Source organism: Xyrauchen texanus, chromosome 33, assembly GCF_025860055.1.
Source record: "Xyrauchen texanus isolate HMW12.3.18 chromosome 33, RBS_HiC_50CHRs, whole genome shotgun sequence".
Taxonomy (NCBI): Eukaryota; Metazoa; Chordata; class Actinopteri; order Cypriniformes; family Catostomidae; genus Xyrauchen; species Xyrauchen texanus.
The window spans coordinates 3,449,030-3,466,405 of NC_068308.1; the positions used below are offsets into that span (position 1 = coordinate 3,449,030).

The 17,376-nt window shown below is 41.6% G+C and overlaps 1 protein-coding gene across 1 annotated transcript in view; it reads left to right on the forward strand.

Annotated features, from left to right (window-relative positions):
- LOC127627092 (double C2-like domain-containing protein alpha) overlaps positions 1 to 17,376 on the forward strand; it is a 70,350-nt gene that overhangs the window by 35,984 nt on the left and 16,990 nt on the right. The window contains exons 6-8 of the mRNA XM_052103334.1: positions 825 to 951; positions 1,507 to 1,566; positions 6,350 to 6,555. Coding sequence (XP_051959294.1) covers positions 825 to 951; positions 1,507 to 1,566; positions 6,350 to 6,555 — 393 coding nt within the window. The remainder of the gene's footprint in view (positions 1 to 824; positions 952 to 1,506; positions 1,567 to 6,349; positions 6,556 to 17,376) is intronic.

The following is a 17,376-nucleotide window of genomic DNA, read 5'->3' on the forward strand; positions in this document are numbered from 1 at the left end:
AGACCTGAGCGACTTGGGTCAGAGCATCTCAGGGCTTGTGGGGTGCTCCCGGTCAGTAGTGGTGAGTAACTACTGACAGTGGTCCGAGGAGGGACAAACCAATAACTGGCGACAGGGTGTTGGGCACCCAAGGCTCATTAGTGCCTGAGGGCAATGAAGGCTATCCTGTCTGGTCCGAACCGACAGAAGGACTACTGTATCACAAGTCACAGAACATTTTAATGATGGTTATAGGAGGAATGTGTCACAACACACAGTGCATCGCACCCTGGTGCACTTGAGGCTAAATAGCCACACGGTCAGAGTGCCCATGATGACACTTGTCCACCGTCAAAATTGCCAACAATCATAGCAACCCCTTCATGGCAATTGTATTCCCTGATGGCAGTGGCCTCTTTCAGCAGGATAATGCACCCTGCCACACTGCACACATGCAAACGGGAATGGTTTGAGGAACATGACGAAGAGTACAATTTGTTGCCCTGCTCGATTGAGCATCTGTGGATGTGCTGGACCAACAAGTCCGATCCACGTTGGCTTCACCTTGAAACTTACAGGACTTGAAGGATCTGCTGCTAATACCTTGTTGCCAGATCCCAGATATCACAGGGAGATAATGTTAAGAACAGCAACAACATGATCTACTTCGGGGTAAAGAACTAAGAATGAGTTGCTTCGGAACTATTGCAGAACCATGGCAGAACGATTGTTACCATCTAGACATGACCCGAAAGAGTGAATTCTTCCATATTGTCTTTTGATGTTAGGAAGAACAAAGATATTAAAATTTTCTCTCTCTACCTGTCTCTCTCTCTCTCTCTCAGAGTGTCTGTATGCGATGAGGACAAGCTGACTCATAATGAGTTCATTGGAGAGTCACGAGTGGCGTTACGCAGAGTGAAGCCTGACCATCCCAAACACTATAACATCTGCCTAGAGCACCCCCCTCCTGTGAGTGTCTGAGGATAAAGCCTCATTTTAAAATGAAAATTCTGTCATCGCTCTTTCACCCTCATTACATTCTGAACCCGTATGACTCTTTCTTTTGTGGAATGAAAAATTTGATGATTAACGTCCAAGATGCTCTTTTCCAAACAATGAAAGTAGATGGTGACCACAGCTTTCAATCTTTGAAGAGGACAAAAAGCACCATAAACATGTGACCTTTGTTCTGTTTTTCAAGTCTTCTTTCTTGTCATTGACAACCTGGCATAATGGTCGTGAGGCACTAGGTTTAAATGTATGCAAGTACAAATGAGATGCTGTATGAGAGCTACAGTATGGCGGAGGATAAGATTTTCACATACAACTACTTTTATGATGCTTTTTGTCCTTTTCTGGCACCATCTATTTTGTAGTATGGAAAAGAACTACTTGGGCATTCTGCTAAATATCTCTTTTTGTGTTTCATTATTGGGTGACTCCTCCAATTTATCAGTGTAAGTCACAGAGAGTTTTATTTTTGGTGTTTGCACACTGTAAACTATCTATATCTCTGTCCGTCAGCTCTCATCTCCTACGGCCACAAGTTCAGCTCTGAGAGGAATGTCCTGCTATCTGAGAGAGGTAAACATCACTGTACACTCTCATTTATTTCTTACTATGACTCACTATGTTTCTCCACATCAGTAAATTATTCTCTGTCCTTAAAATAATCAGCCACGTCCTAAATATTTAAGTCATCTGACATCAATGTTGAGTATCCCTTAGGAAAGCAGTTGTTTTGTCGTTTCCTGCAGTGTAGTCATTACCGCCCTATTAACATACAACCTGACAGACAGAGACAGCGGTTCAGTTCTGTGCACAGTGTTAATTAGTCAAGCAGAGAAGAAAGACCTGACAACAGATCTTGCAACTTGTTTTAACTTTATTTGCTTTTGTGTGAGACACTAAATCCACGCTGAGAGAGTAAACACCTTTGTCACATCAGCCAGAGAAAAACTAAATTAAGAGCACATTTATTAAACAATTATATATTAAGTACTATAATAATACCCTATGTTCATTTCTTATCCACAATACAATTCTTGTTCCATAATCATACCTAAATGATCTAATCAACCATGTTTCAGCTGTATTGATGCACCGCATCATTTAATAACAAAAATACATTGAATTGTTGTTAGAGTACGTATTTACACCTCTGTATATAGATAGATAGACAGGCAGACAGACAGACAAACAGACTCACATACAGCTGAAAATAACATAAACCACTATAAATACATGCAGCAATGTACACTCAGCATTGCCTATGGACATAAATGACTCACTGTGTGTTTGTCTCCTGCCTGCTGTTTATAGTCCCTCTGTTCTCTATTCTTCTCCTCCCTGATGATCGCTTTCTTTTCTCTCTTTATCTCACCTCCTGCTGTCTCATCTCCAGAGGAGATTCTTACAAATGTCAATGATTGCGATCACATTGTCTTGACTGTATAGCTATTTTCCTCTGATGACCTTATCAAATTACACCAGGCGCATGGATTTATTCCTCTTTTTCAAGTAGTGTGGTATTATCTTAGCAGTGTACCAGCATTGATGTTAATACAACCTGTATTGGAGACCCTCGAGGCAGAAACACAGAGAGACCTGACCACACAACACTGCTCTTCTTAGAGTCTGATATATTAGGCCTGATGATAATGTACTATGATTTGCCTTTCAGTCCTCACAATAGAATGGACTCAATTAGGAATTTACTTACTTTAATTGTTTTATAGATTATTATAAATGAACCAAGACACCTTTTAGGCCTATTTTTTTTTCACTCACAAGTCTTCCAGAAGTTTTTGAAATCAGAAAATGACTCGTAGAGTTCTTGGTCAAGATACACAGAGGATCAGCCTCCCATCCATCTTGTCATCTGGTTATTAAAAATAAGTATTATGCAAATAGTCCAGTATTTATTGGCTCATTGGTTAGCAACAATCAGGCCTTATATTTACAGTAACTAGTGCTGTCGATCGATTAACAATTTTAATCAAGTTAATTAAATAATATGCTAATTAATTAATCAAATTATTTGCAAATACCAATATTTTCTGAAAAAGACCACCACATAAAGATCATTCAATTAATAGTAATCAACAGATGAGTAAAGCATTAGTTAGACCATACTACTACTACTGCAATGTTTTGTTGGCCAGCCTCCGATGGTTTAGCCATTGCAGTTGGTCCAGAACTCTGCGGCATGTCTGGTCTTCAATTAACCAAATGGGTCTCCAGCACTCCCCTCTTGATTTCACTCCACTAGCTACATGTAGCTGCCCACATTAAATTCAAGGCTTTGACTTTGGCCTTTGACTTTCAGGACAGCTGATAGAACAGCTTACTCATATTTCAACTCACTTCTTCAGGTCTATGTCCCCTCTCACTCACTGCGATCAAAGAATGAGCGGCACCTGATGGTTCCATTGCAACAAGGCACAGAGTCGCTCTCTAGATCATTCACATTCTCTGTTCCTCAGTGGTGGAATGCACTTCCAACTACTACCATTCTCAACATTAAAAAAACAGCTAAAGAAACATCTCTTCCATGAGCACTTTATCAGGCTACAAGCACAAGACATATATTTAACCCTCTGGGGTTGACAGATGCGCTAGTGCGTCCTGCTTGATCTTTCGTCATTACAGCGGAAACAACTTAAAATACTTGTACATACAGATAAGTTTAAGACATCATTAGAGACTATAAAGGGTATACATTTATTTGAATACACTCATAATAACAACAAATCCTTGTGCTTTTGTAAAATAAAGAAAATAAAAAGGTTGCGCTTTCAGACATCTCTGTCTCGTCTAGCATATTTCTGAAACACGTCACAAAAATGAACTGAAACTCCGCGAACACTTATCACACAAACATGAAACATATGTCTAAAGAAAGCTTAAAATGTCTACTTTTAAATAACACAATTCAAATTTAAAACAAATATGTAATCGGTATGAAACAAAGCAATGAACAATTTCTCCTGGCTCAGCTAATTATCCCTAATGTGATCACACCCACGGGCAGAGGGCGCTATTCATACGGTAATGTGCTGAGGCGATCGATGCAAAAAGTAAACGCCCCTGACTATGCCTTAACCGTCTGGGTCTGAGGGTGTTTTGGGCCCTGGAGAAGTTTTGACCTGCCTTGACATTTGTGCTTTTTTCAGTTGCTTAAAAACCTATTAATGGCTAAAGTCTGATAACACTGTATTCAGCACAAACTGGGCTACAATAATATGTGAGCAACATGTGTGTACATGTTTGTATTTATGAGAAAATAACATTTATGCGTGATTTTTGAAAAAACTAAAATTTTGAAGTCATTGAAATAAAGCCATATAACACAAACATTTGTCCACAAGACTTTTGCGAACTGGATCTTGTAGCCTAGCATTTTTGCTACAAAATGATGTGATCCTGATCATTTATTCATACAAAACAATGTAGTACTTCAACTTTTGTAAAACACTTTTAGTGTTAGAAAGGTCATATGCGAGGAGGCGTGAACTATCATGAATATGGATTGTAATTCATACCATAGGAGACAAAGACCCCTCCCCTGGGCTTATCAATGAGGAATGTGACAGAAAGAGAATGAATGTGAGGAGACTTAATGATCAAAATCAAGTTTTAAGTTAAAAAAAGTAATCTGACTATACATTTTCTTTACATAAAGACTTTACTTAAACATTTTAGACCTACACTTCCATTTAAAAGAATTCTCTTCTGCTCACCAAGACTACATTTATTTGATCCAAAATACAGTAAAAACATTGTGTGAACTCTTTTTACAATTTAAAAGAACAGTTTTCTATTTGAATATATTATAAAATGCTGTTTGTGATCAAAGCTGAATTTTCAGCATCATTACTGCAGTCTTCAGTGTCACATGATCCTTCAGAAATCATTATAATATGATTTTCTAATATGGGCATAATAAAGTGCATTTTACTCATTTAACCTGAACAGATATTTGCAATCTCAAGCTTTGTTGATGATTATGAGGCAGCATAAACACTAGTTAAAATATATTCTAAACATTCATATTATTTTTATACCATATTACACATCATATTTATATCATATAGCATACAATTTAAATGCCTGATTTAGCTAAACAACATTTAAATGTAACTAAAACTTTCTTATTAGGAGTCTTATTTCAAATTTCAGTACTCTGATTCCTGGTTGGCAAGTCTGGAAACAGTCCCACTAGTAAAATATGTACATGTTTATATAAAATAGCATGTCAACTAATGTAAGTAAAACTAAATGACTTAATCGTCCAAAAGTCCCACTCATCTTCTGAGGAAAATTTTAACTTTTCATCACAATCCAGGAGCTTCCTCACCTGTGTATTGTGCGATCTTCCAAACATGCAGAAAAGTGAATGAACTTAATACTTTTTTTTTTTTTTTATATCTGTGTCTTTTTCTTTCTTCTGACTTTCTTCTGCTCTAACTTCTGTACTACTACAGCTATGATTACAATTTGGCAGTGCAAAACTGTGGATATTGTTGGCTTTTGTATGATGAATTGTTTATTTTCCTCATTTTGGAAGTCACTTTGGAACATAGATTTCAAGTGAGTGAAGCCAGGAGGGTGCATATCCAGAGGCTTTTTTGCAGAGGTTTAATCGTGCATGCTGGAAGGACAAACAAGAGACCATTGCTGCAGTCACATCCAGACATGACAAGAGCCTGGCAAAATACTTAGATAGGAAGGATCTGATAATCTGATATTATAGTTCGCAAATCTGCATGACTGGACAGTCATAACGATATAGTCTGTGAAGTTGAGCAGAATGTCAAACACCCATGTTTCTCACTGAAATGAATGGCATAAGTGTTAAGTCTATCTGAACAATTATGTTGTGTCAAATTACAGGGTTTGCTGGGATGACAAGGAGTTCTGTCTTTGTTTGGTTAAGTTGAATTGAGTTGGTGTTCTTTCATCCAAGCTGAGATGAGTGCAGGCACTGTGGTGCCATCAGGCTACTTGTCATTGGCATAACAGTGGTAGGACAATTAATGTGTCTAGATGATAGGTCTTAGCGATGCTGTGTGTATTGAAAAGAGAAGAGGACCAAGCACATACACAACTGTAAAAATCTATTCATACAATAGATGAAGGGTAACTAATTTGTAGGTAATCAAGGGAGAAATTTTGCTGAATTTCTTAAAAAAATAAGCCACATTTTTGGTTTCAACACATTAACCAAATTTTTTTTAAAATGTTGCAATAAGGCTGCCTTGCATTATGATTTTTTTCTTATGGAGTTCAGCATAGTGAGAACAATATTAAATTAAACTTTTTTTAAAATATTGTGTTATTGTAGAATCTTTGTTTATGTGCGCAGTGGGAGAGCGAGCAGCAGCGCAATCTAGAAGAGCGTGGTCGTCTGCTACTGTCTCTGCAGTTTCTGCCCCCATCACAGATGCCAGATGGGGAAGGCCAGCTGGAAGCTAAAGAACGAGCCAAGGGTGGCCTGTGTGTGGGGGTCCGCCGCTGTGCCCACCTGGCAGCCATGGATGTCAATGGCTTCTCTGACCCATATGTAAAAACGTGAGTGTAAACATAGCTTCATGCCCATGTAAAAGTTATAAATATTTCAATTTTTTATGGCCACAAAAGAGTGTACAATGACCATACCTGTAGCTAATATTAAAACAAATGATTTATTTGTCAGTTGAACCGTTGAAGCTCATGCTGTTTTGTCACTACATCATCACGGCTGTGATCACATGTGGAAAAATCACAGCTGTGCTGATATAGGGCCATAACAGCACTCTTGCTCGTGACGTATTGCTTTTATACAACAGTTCAACTGACAAATAAATAATTAAAAAAAAAGAGAGCATCTAAAAACCCTCTTTTGTGTGGGATTAGTTTCTTACACCACGGATCAGGATCTGCCATTGCTAGTTTGAAAGATGCAGCAAAGTTACTGCTATTAATTTAAAAGAGTCCGTTTAGAACTAGTAGCGAAGGATTGGACTGATTCTAACAAGATACTGGAGTAACAATGACACATGTGGGCAGGGTTGGGGAGTAACGAAATACATGTAACAGGATTACGTATTTAAAATACCAAATATAAGTAACTGTATTCCACTACAGTTACAATTTAAATAATTGGAAATTAGAATACAGTTACATTCAAAATGTATTTTGATAACTGAAGAGATTACTTTGTATTTTATTGTCATTTGTTTCATTTAATATGTAGTCTTTTCAGATGGAAAACATCTATACATATAAATGATGCGATCTAAAGTGCATTTGAACAGCGGTGAAACACTTTCTTATGATGTGTTACATTCATACGAGCAGACAGAGAAGTAAGTTTGAAGTAAGTTTGGGGCAGAAGAAATAGAAATAAACCTTATGTAAATTGTCAGCTTTACGCTAAGATAAAATGCTATTTCTAGACATTTTACATGCACATGTTACCAGATACTGTAACGCTTTTCCCCTGAGATCAATGGTTTATTCCGACAAATCACAGAGCCAAACAGCAAAAGTCTGTATTCCACATATTTAATGTCAGATACACAGGCTGCACGCTCTTCTCATACATGAGAAAATTAACAAACCATTAGCTTCACAAAACATGAAAGTATAATAAAGGTCAGGGAGAGCAGAGAGCATCCTCCTGCACCTGCACGCAGACTGAGTAGTTACTCTCTAATCACACAGCACACGCATATACAAATGAGATGGTCAGCATTTTAAATGTACCCTGCATATTAATAGAATACATGTAAATACATTTTTTATCAAGAAAATTCATGTTGGATCATAATTTCTTTTTTTCTAGTAAGACTTACAATATATAGGGAAAAAAATCATATTCATGATAATAATTTTTGTATTGTTTTCCTGTAAAAATATCTAAAACTCCTTAATACAAGATCAATTTGATTTATCTTGTTTTAGAAACAACACTGCATATAATATTTCAGTTTTTCAGATAATTTATTTTTAACGTGTATTTTGTCTTACTGTACTGGCAGAGTTTTTATAGCTAAACAAGTGAGAAAAATCTGCCAGTGCTGAACAAATAATCCAAAGTATTTAGAATATGTTACTGACCTTGAAAATTATATTTTACGGCATGTATTCTGTATTCTTTATTGGAATACATTTCAAAAGTAACCCTCCCAACCCTGCGTGTGGGTGAGTGTGTGTGGAAGTCAGAGCGACTGAGCATACATTACATTTGAAATCAGAAGTTTACATACACTTTAGCCAAATACATTTAAACTCAGTTTTTCACAATTCCTGACATTTAATCTTAGAATACATTCCCTGAGTTAGATCAGTTAGGATCACTACATTATTTAAGAATGTGAAATGTGAAATATTTACCTCAGCCATTGATATTAATAAGGATTTTAAAGAGTTCTGTCTTGATCTTTATTTTTCCACGTCTTCGTCTACTGATGAAGATATTAGAAACTTCTAGAACTCCCTAAATTGACGACTGAGCAAAACATTTCTCTTGGTTCTTAGATAACCTTGAAAGAGCTTGACGAGGTAATTAAGGCCTTGCCTATAGCCAAGGCTCCGGGGGCCAGATGGGTTTGCCGCTGAATTTTTTTAGATCTTATGCTACAGCACTGGCTCCACTTCTGTTAGAATCATCAAAGAATGGAAAGCTTCCGCCAACCATGACAGAAGCTTGGATCAGTCTCATTCTTAAAAAGGACAAAGATCCAAGCAAGTGTAAGAGTTACCATCCAATTTCCCTGATCCAGCTAGACGTTCAAATCTTGTCAAAAATTTTGGCTAATCGGTTAATAAAGTTATGACCTTTCTTATACATATAGATCAGGTGGGGTTTATTTGGGGCCCAGCTCTTCTGATTTATTGGATGGATTAAGTTACATTAGCAGCGGTACAAACAAATGGATTAATTTCAGAATATTTTACTGTGGATAGGGGCAACTGGCAGGGTTGCCCTCTTTCCCCATTATATTTTTGGTGTGGTTTATGCTTTTAATGGTTATTAATGGTTTTTTGGAACTATTAGTAGACGCGATAAGAAAGGAGGATGCTTTACCAGGGGTGGTGGCGAGAGGTGTGGCCATCCACAGAATTATGAATTCCTTTTCTAAGAGTCAATTGGTCTAAATCTGAAGCTTTTGTCTTTTCAGCCAGGCGTCTTCCAGTGGCCCAAACAAGGCATTAATTATTTGGGTATTTTATTCCCAGCAAATTTGTCTGATTAGTTCATTTTTACCCTTTAATAAAAAAAAAATTGAGTGATGTGGGCAGGTGGGCTCCATTGTATTTATCGATGATTGTGAAGGTTAATGTTATTAAAATGAATTGTATTCCAAAATTCAACTACCTGCTACAGCCACTCCCTGTAGATGTCCCCCTTCTTATTTCAAGCAATTTGAGAGCATAGTGAAGTCTTTCATTTGGAATGGGAAACATCCCAGGTTACATTTCATTAAACTGCATAGGCGATTGACACAGGTAGGCTAGGCCTACCCAAGATTTTGTTTTATTATTATTATGTATTCGGTCTCAGACATTTGGCTCATTGGTCGATTCCACCTGAATGAGCCCCTCCCTGATTTTGTAATGAACAGGAAGTTTTTGCCCCAATTTTGCCATTGCAAAACCTTTTTATCAATCTAACCGGAGAAGTTAAGTTACACCCCGTTATCTCACATTTGCACTCGGTATGGAAAAAAGTGGATAGATTGTTTATTTCGGATATTTATCTAAATGTTGCCTCGAGCTAATATCTGAACCCTAAACTACGATTTAATAAGCCACCTTTCTGCTGGTCAGAGTGGATTGTGACACTTGGTGTCCTATATGAGAGAAGTGTGTTGAGGTCCTTTTAAAAATTTGGTTCAACATTTTTGGATCCCCAGATCTCAGATTTTTAGGTATCTACAGCTGCACCACTTGCTCTGTACTATTTAGGGGGGTGAATAGCATTAGATGGTACCTCAGCCACTCTCAAGAGTTTATGGGAGAAAGATTTATACCTGGAATTATAGGAGGGATTCTAAAAGACATCAAGACTGCATCTAGAGACGCAAGGGTCCGCCATATGCAATTCAAGATTTTACATTGGTTCTATTGGACCCCCTCTAGATTGTATAGGCTTGGTCTTAAAGACACACCCACCTGTTGGCGATGCCAAACAGAAAATGGAGACATAATGCATGTATTTTGGGGGTGTTGAGATACAGGAGTTTTGGTAAAAGGTTCAGAGTCTGGTGTGCAATGTATTAGGCACTTGGGAATCCTTTTGCTCCAGACTCTGTATTTTGGGCAATGGGGCGGTCATCGACATTGAAAACAGACACATGAAGAGTTGGGTCTTAACCAGTGTCATGATCACCAGACAGATAATTTTAAGGGGCTGGAGGTCAGCTGGGTACCCTCATTTCAGAAGAGGTGCTCAGAGATGGGAAAGGTGGCGACCTTTGAGGAGGGGTCTTTTAGTAGAATGGGGAAGTACAATGGGTTCATGGAGTAATGTGGCGGGTATATATAATTTATGGGTGGGTGATTATTTTTATTATATTTTTTATTTGTTTATTTATTTTTATTTTATTTATTTGTGTGTGTGTGTGTGTGTGTCTTGTGTGGGATGTTGTTGGGGCCAGGGTTGGGTTGGAGATTGGGAGGGGTAATAGTGGGGGTTAAGATTGATTCTGTGTATATATGATTTGTTTTCTGTATGAGAATCAATACAAATTGTTAATCTGAAAAAAAAGAGTTTTAATGAATTCAACCGAAGTGCATGTAAACTTCTGACTTCAACTTGTATGTACCTGCAAATCGTGGTGAATAGTGATGCTGACACTGTTATTTTTACTCAGCTGTAGTGTATGGTAGTAATCTGAGTGATAATGGAGAGATGCTGCCATCAGAATTATCCTAATTTCCTCTTCTTATGTTGCAATTCTGAGTAAGGAATACTTGTTGAGGGATCATTGAATTATTGAAAAATAATGCACACCCTTTGGGTCTTATGAGTGGAGCTACTTTTTTTTCAGCGTCATGTTTTGATACAGCCGAGCCTCCGTTGCTAATTCGAAGACGTCACTTTAGAACTGGCAACAGAGTACTGTTATGCTAGCGCTGCATTTGTGCATGCCTGTTTGTGTGAATGTGTGAGTGTGCGAATGTGCGCATGAGCGAAAGCAACAGAAAGAATGAAAGAAAACAGAGATTGCATGATGGATTACCTGTTTTCGGCTCTCATAAGCAGAAACATCACTTCAAATCGCCAATATGTTTTAGTACACTTCTCAGTGATGCCATTCTTGTAGCTAGCTTTCTGATTGCTACAAAACTGTTTTAATAAGTTGCACTGGTCCGTTGACATCGCTATGTGTCAGGCTAGCAAGTCATATGTGTGAAAAAAAAAAGTGGGTGTCCGTGTGTGAGATTGTTGTTGAGAGAGGGGGAGGGGGAGCGTGAGGGTGCTTTCCAGTGAGACTTATTAGTGCAAAATACAATGAAACACTTGCTCGTATTAAAAGTAATTTAATATAATTTAGAAACTGTTATATTGATGAAGTGGCGGGGTTGCGATTCTGTTTGTTGGTAGCGACTCGAGTCTCTATGAGTGTGTGCGTGCCCTTATGTACTGTATGTTTATCACTGTGTGTGAGTGTGGTTGAGACGAGAGCAAAAGAGAGAGAGAGAAGGAGCGCAAGGCCGCTTTTCAACCAAAACAAATGTGGAATATTATTGACATTTTTATCCCATGTTTTTAACCAATGTGTTTGTTTTAACTGATTATTTTGCTGTGGTAGCAAGTAGGGATCATTGAAATAACTGAAATAATTTGGCAAAGTGATATGGAACATGATCAAGATCTAGAACTACTTTATTTCACACCTTAGAACGTCTGTCAACCAATCAGAATCACGCATTCAACATACTGTGGCAGGGCGGAGGGCGGGGCCGGGTCGTGATCATACACACCCGGTCCCGTATTAGGCTAATCAAGCCTCCGAGGTTGATGACATATACACAAAGAGATTGATGAAATATACACAAGTAATACAAAGAGACTCCTGGCCTTAAAACAATGGTACTATGAGGTGGGGGGTCATTAAAAATGTTATCATACAAAGAAAGCAACAAGTTTACAGAGCCATTAATTAAATTAGGAACCTTCAAACAGGGGAGGTGCAATGTAAAATAGACCATCATTTTGAAGATTTTTATAGAGTTCTTTACTCTCAAACCACATGTAATAATGATCTGCTGATTGACTCATTCCTAGCCGCATTGGACTTACCTCCGGTATTAGAGGAACAAAATCAAACTTTATTTGCTGAAATTACAATGGATGAACTAAAAGTAGCTGTGTTAAGATTAAACTCAATTAATGCAACAGGTAGTACTAAAAAGGGAAATTTTACTCTCATGGAGAGAAGTGATTATCTGTCATACCAAAGGAGGGGAAAGAAAAACTGGAATGTGGTAATTATCAACCAATCAGTGTTTTGAACGTTGAACGTTGGTGCTCTGTCACGAATGGCGGTGAAGATTCCCCTATCGGCCACCGGAGGTCTCAATCACCCAAATATGTATCACATCACACAGCCTCACTTGGTGTTTCCTCCCTTTACCATGACAGTGAGTTGGGCAGCGACAGATGAATCTTCTGTAGAAGTTGGCAAAACCTAGGAATCCTTGGAGTTCCTTGACCATAGCGGGTTGAGGCCAGTTTAGAATTGGCCGTACCTTGCCCTCATCCATAGACACTCCTTCTGGATTGATGATATAACCAAGGAAGGAGATGGATGTTTGGTGGAATTTACCTAACTTCTTTGGTGTAAAGTTTGTGTTCCATGAGATGTTTAAGAACAGCCCGGACCTGCTTGATGTGTTCCGCCAAGGTGTATAAACCAAGATTTCATCGATATATACAATCAAGCACTGGTTCAACATGTCTCCTGAATATGTTGTTTATGAATGATTGGAACACAGACAGACTATTGGACAAGCCGAACTACATCACAAGATATTCGTAGTGCCTGCTGCTGATGGAGAATGTGGTTTTCCGTTCATCCCCTTCTCGAATGCAAATGAGTTTGTAAGTGGAGAAAAGATCCAGCTTGGTAAAAAACTTAGCAGATTTAAGTTGTTCCAACGCTGCAGGAACCAAAGGCAATGGATATCTGAATTTAACAGTTATATCGTTCAGACCACAATAATCGATACAGGGACAAAGAACCACATCTTTTTGCCCACGAAGAAGCAGCCTGCTGCCGCTGGTGAAGTGAATGGACGGGTGAAACCCTTGCCCAGTTTCTCTTCAATGTACGATTTCATTGCTTTGGCCTCAGGTTCTGACGGGGGGGAAGATTCTGCCTCTAGGGGTCGTGGTATCAGATCAATGGCACAGTCACTAGGTCGGTGCGGCGGTAGTTGTGAGGCTTTGGTTTTGCAAAAGGCTTCAATTAAATCAGCATACTCAGAAGGTACCGGTGGAGTTTTGTTGGACTCATTAGTCATCTTCGTGGTTCTCACAGGCATGGGGTTGATAGTCTTTAGACACTTGGAAGAGCAGTTGGAGTCCCATCGCATGATTTGTTGCTCGCGCCATGAAATTGCGGGTTATGTTCCTGTAGCCAGGGTAATCCAAGAATGACTCAGTGATGAAGAAGAGGTGAGTAGTTTCTGTGTGTTAAGCTCCAACTTGCAGAGTGAGATCTGTCATAGTGTACAGTACTTGGCAGTTCCCCAGAGGGGCCCATCTAGTGCTGCCACTGCCAAAGGAGAGTTGCAGGGACTTAGTAGTATGTTATAATGTGGGGCTAAATCTGCATCAAAGTTGCCCGCTGCCCCTGAATCTAACAAGGCTATCGTGGTAATAGTATCAGACAGCGATGTTAGTTCTACAGGGACTTCAAAGCAATCGGTAGTTTGGATGAAGGAAATCAACAAACTTACCCTGCTATTGCGTTCAAACTATTTGCATAGGTTCAGCATAATCACTAGGTTGATTCCTTTGACTGAGAGGGCTGATAGAACAGTCAAGTCAGGTCAGGTCAGGACCCCCCATAATATCATTAAAATATGTGTATTGTAAATAATAGAATGACAAATTCTTAAAATAATTGTTTAAGAAATAAAATAATACAAATGCAAATGGGGAAACAACAAAAAACCCCTTGGTGTCCCCTTCAAAAATTGCTCTTGAGAATTGTTATGTTTATTGCCCCCCATCATTTTGATGAAATTTTCGCCCCTGTGTCAATACGAATAGCAAGGTCAATGAATTGATCCAGGGTTCTACCTTCATCATGGCAGGCCAGCTCTGATTGCACATCAGTGTTTAATCCTTGCCGAAACAGCAGTTTTAAAGTGTCTTCCACCAAACAGTTTGTGCCGCGAAGGTGCGGAAAGACAGAGCAAAATCAGCTGCAGTATTACTTCCCTGGCGAAGCATAAGCAGTTGTTCACCTGCACTCCTTCCACCCTCAGGAAGTTCAAAAATCTCCTTTAGATGCTGAATGAAGTTATTGAAAGTGGTGTGGATAAACCCTTGATTAGCCCAGACAGTGGTTCCCCAATCTAGGGCTTTTCCTGTGAGCAGAGAACACACAAAGTTGTTGTGACAGAAACAGATAACATTGCATGAGAAAGCCCTTCCATTTAGTTGGGGTTCTGTCAAATTTTTCTGGAAAGGCTAGATGTGGATTGGTAGTCACAGAACTGTGAGGCATAGCGATAGGTACCTGATTTGCGTGAAGAGCTGTGGAAATGGGCTCAGTTGCGGGCTGATGGAGACTCTGAATGGATTTCACCAATTTCTCAGTTACCGAAGTGAGACAAAATAGTTGTTGGTGAGATGCATTAAGTTTGCTTGTGCAGAGAGTTCGTTGGACACACGCATGAAGACCGCTGGATCAGTAAGAGGCCAAGTATTCTGTAACAAGGACTCAGGTTGAGTGGGATCCATGTGCGGTTTATTGAACACAACAAACTCAAGTACAGACAGGCGTAGGTCAAATAATCCAGGCAAACAGTAATATCAGAGGCAGGGCAGAAATGTAGTGAGACAGGCAGAGGTTCAGGACAGGCAGCAAACAACAATGTCAGTAATCCAGGCAAACACAACAGTTAGCAGGCAGCAAACAGACATAAACAGTAAATATCCAAAGCCAAGTCAAACACAGGTAGTCAAGACAGGAAATGGTTAAAGCTCAGTAATGTAGCCTGGTGTAACGCTTGAGCAATGAGGCAGACGAGGAGATGCGGATCCAAACGCAGTTTAAACTATTTAATTAACAAAACAGGTAAACACAAAGGAACAACCCATAATGGGGAAATCAAACATAAAAAACTGCTAACTAAACCCGATGTAAACAAACAGAGGACTCGGGAAGGAAACACACACCAGGCTGACATCAAACAACGATAGACAAGGACTGAACAAAGAAACGGTATAAATACATAAACATGGGAAAAAGGGGCCAATGAACGAACAGAACTCAAACAAGATAACAAGGTGATTAACAGAAGCAAAAGGCAAACTAATGAGGGCAGGTGAAAACAATGACAGAAAACACGAACGCTAACAAGGGGACTATGGAGTTACATAAGGGACTAAAGTGAAAACTAAGAAATGCAAAAGTGACAAAAATGGCAAACAAAAGGGCAACAGTGAAACAAGACAGGGTATACATAACAGAGCCCCCCCTCAAAGGATCGGCTTCCAGACGATCCTAGAAGACAAAAAACAAAAGACAAAAACCCACAAAAACAACATGAGGGCACCAGGGGCAAACAGACAGTCCAAGTGGGCACATGGGCAGACAGACAGACCAGGGGGGCACAATGGGCAGGCAGGAAGTCCGGGGGGCACAGAGGGCAAGACAGGCAGGTCATGGAGGTGCAAGGGGCAGACAGGAAGTCCAGGGGGGAAATGAGACAGTCCACGAGGGCACAAATGGAGATGAGACAGTCCACGGGGCCCATTAGGCAGTCCCTGGGGGCACAAAGGGACAGGGTTAGGGGGCCAGGGAGGTATTGACCGGGCAGGGACAGGTTTCGATGGTCTGGGAGCTGGCCACCAGGCAAGGGTAGGTGCAGGAGGCCTGGGAGCTGGCCACAGGGCAAGGACAGGTTTGGGGGACCTGGGAGGAGGCCACTGGACAGGAACTGGGTCAGGAGGCCAGGGGGGAGGCCTCAGGACGGGAACAGGGTCAGGAGGCCTGGGTGGAGGCCACAGGACAGGGACTGGGTCAGGGGGCCTGGGAAGAGGCCACGGGACTGGGACTGGGTCAGGAGGTCTGGGAAGAGGCCACAGGACAGGGACTGGGTCAGGGGGCCTGGGAAGAGGCCACAGGACGGGAACAGGGTCAGAAGCCCTGGGAGGAGGCCACAGGACAGGGACCGGGTCAGGAGGCCTGGGAGGAGGCCACAGGATAGAGGCCGGCTTTGGTGGCCTGGGAGGTGGTCGTGGGCCAAGGGCCGGTTCAGGGGACCTGGGAGGTGACCACAGGACAGAGGCCGGTTTTGGTGGCCTAGGAGATGGCGTGGCCACAGGGGAGGCCGGCGGAGCCAAGGAGGACCTCTGAGGCGGAGCCGAGGGAGGTGATGGCTCAGAAGGCCCAGAAGGCGGAGCTGAGGGGGGCTCAGGAGGTGGAGCTGAAGGAGGCTCAGGAGGCAGAGCCGAGGTAGGCGGCGCCGTGGGAGGCTTTAGGAACAGAGACCAGGAAGGCTCTGGAGTCTCTGGGGGCAGAGACGTAGGAGGCTTTGAGGGCGGAGCCGTCGAAGGCTTGAGTGGCTCGAGAGGCGGAGCCATAGGAGGCTCTGGAAGCGGAGCCGTAGGAGGCTCTGGGGGCGGAGCCGCAGGAGGCCCCGGAGGCGGAGCCGCAGGAGGCTCGAGAGGCTCTGGGGCGGAGCCGTAGGAGGCTGAAGAGGCTCTGGGGCGGAGCCGTAGGAGGCTCGGGGGGCGGAGCCCTGGAAGGCTCGAGAGGCGGAGCCCTGGGTGGCTCGAGAGGCCTGGAAGGCGGAGCCCTGGAAGGCTCGAGAGGTTCGAGAGGCAGAACCCTGGGAGGCTTGAGAGGCGGAGCCCCAGGAGGCTCGGGAGGAGGAGCTCTGGAAAGCTCGGGAGGCTTGAGAGACGGAGCCCTGGAAGACTCGAGAGACTTGAGAGGCGGAGCCCTGGGAGGCTCGAGAGGCTTGAGGGGTGGAGCCCTGGTAGGCTCGAGAGGCTTGAGGGGCGGAGCCCTGGTAGGCTCGAGAGGCTTGAGAGGTGGAGCCCTGGGAAGCTCGGGGGGCGGAGCTCTGGAAAGCTCGGGAGGCGGAGCGCTGGAAAGCTCAGAAAGCTCGGAAGGCGGGGCTATGGAAATCCCAGGAGGCGGAGCTCTGGAAAGCTCA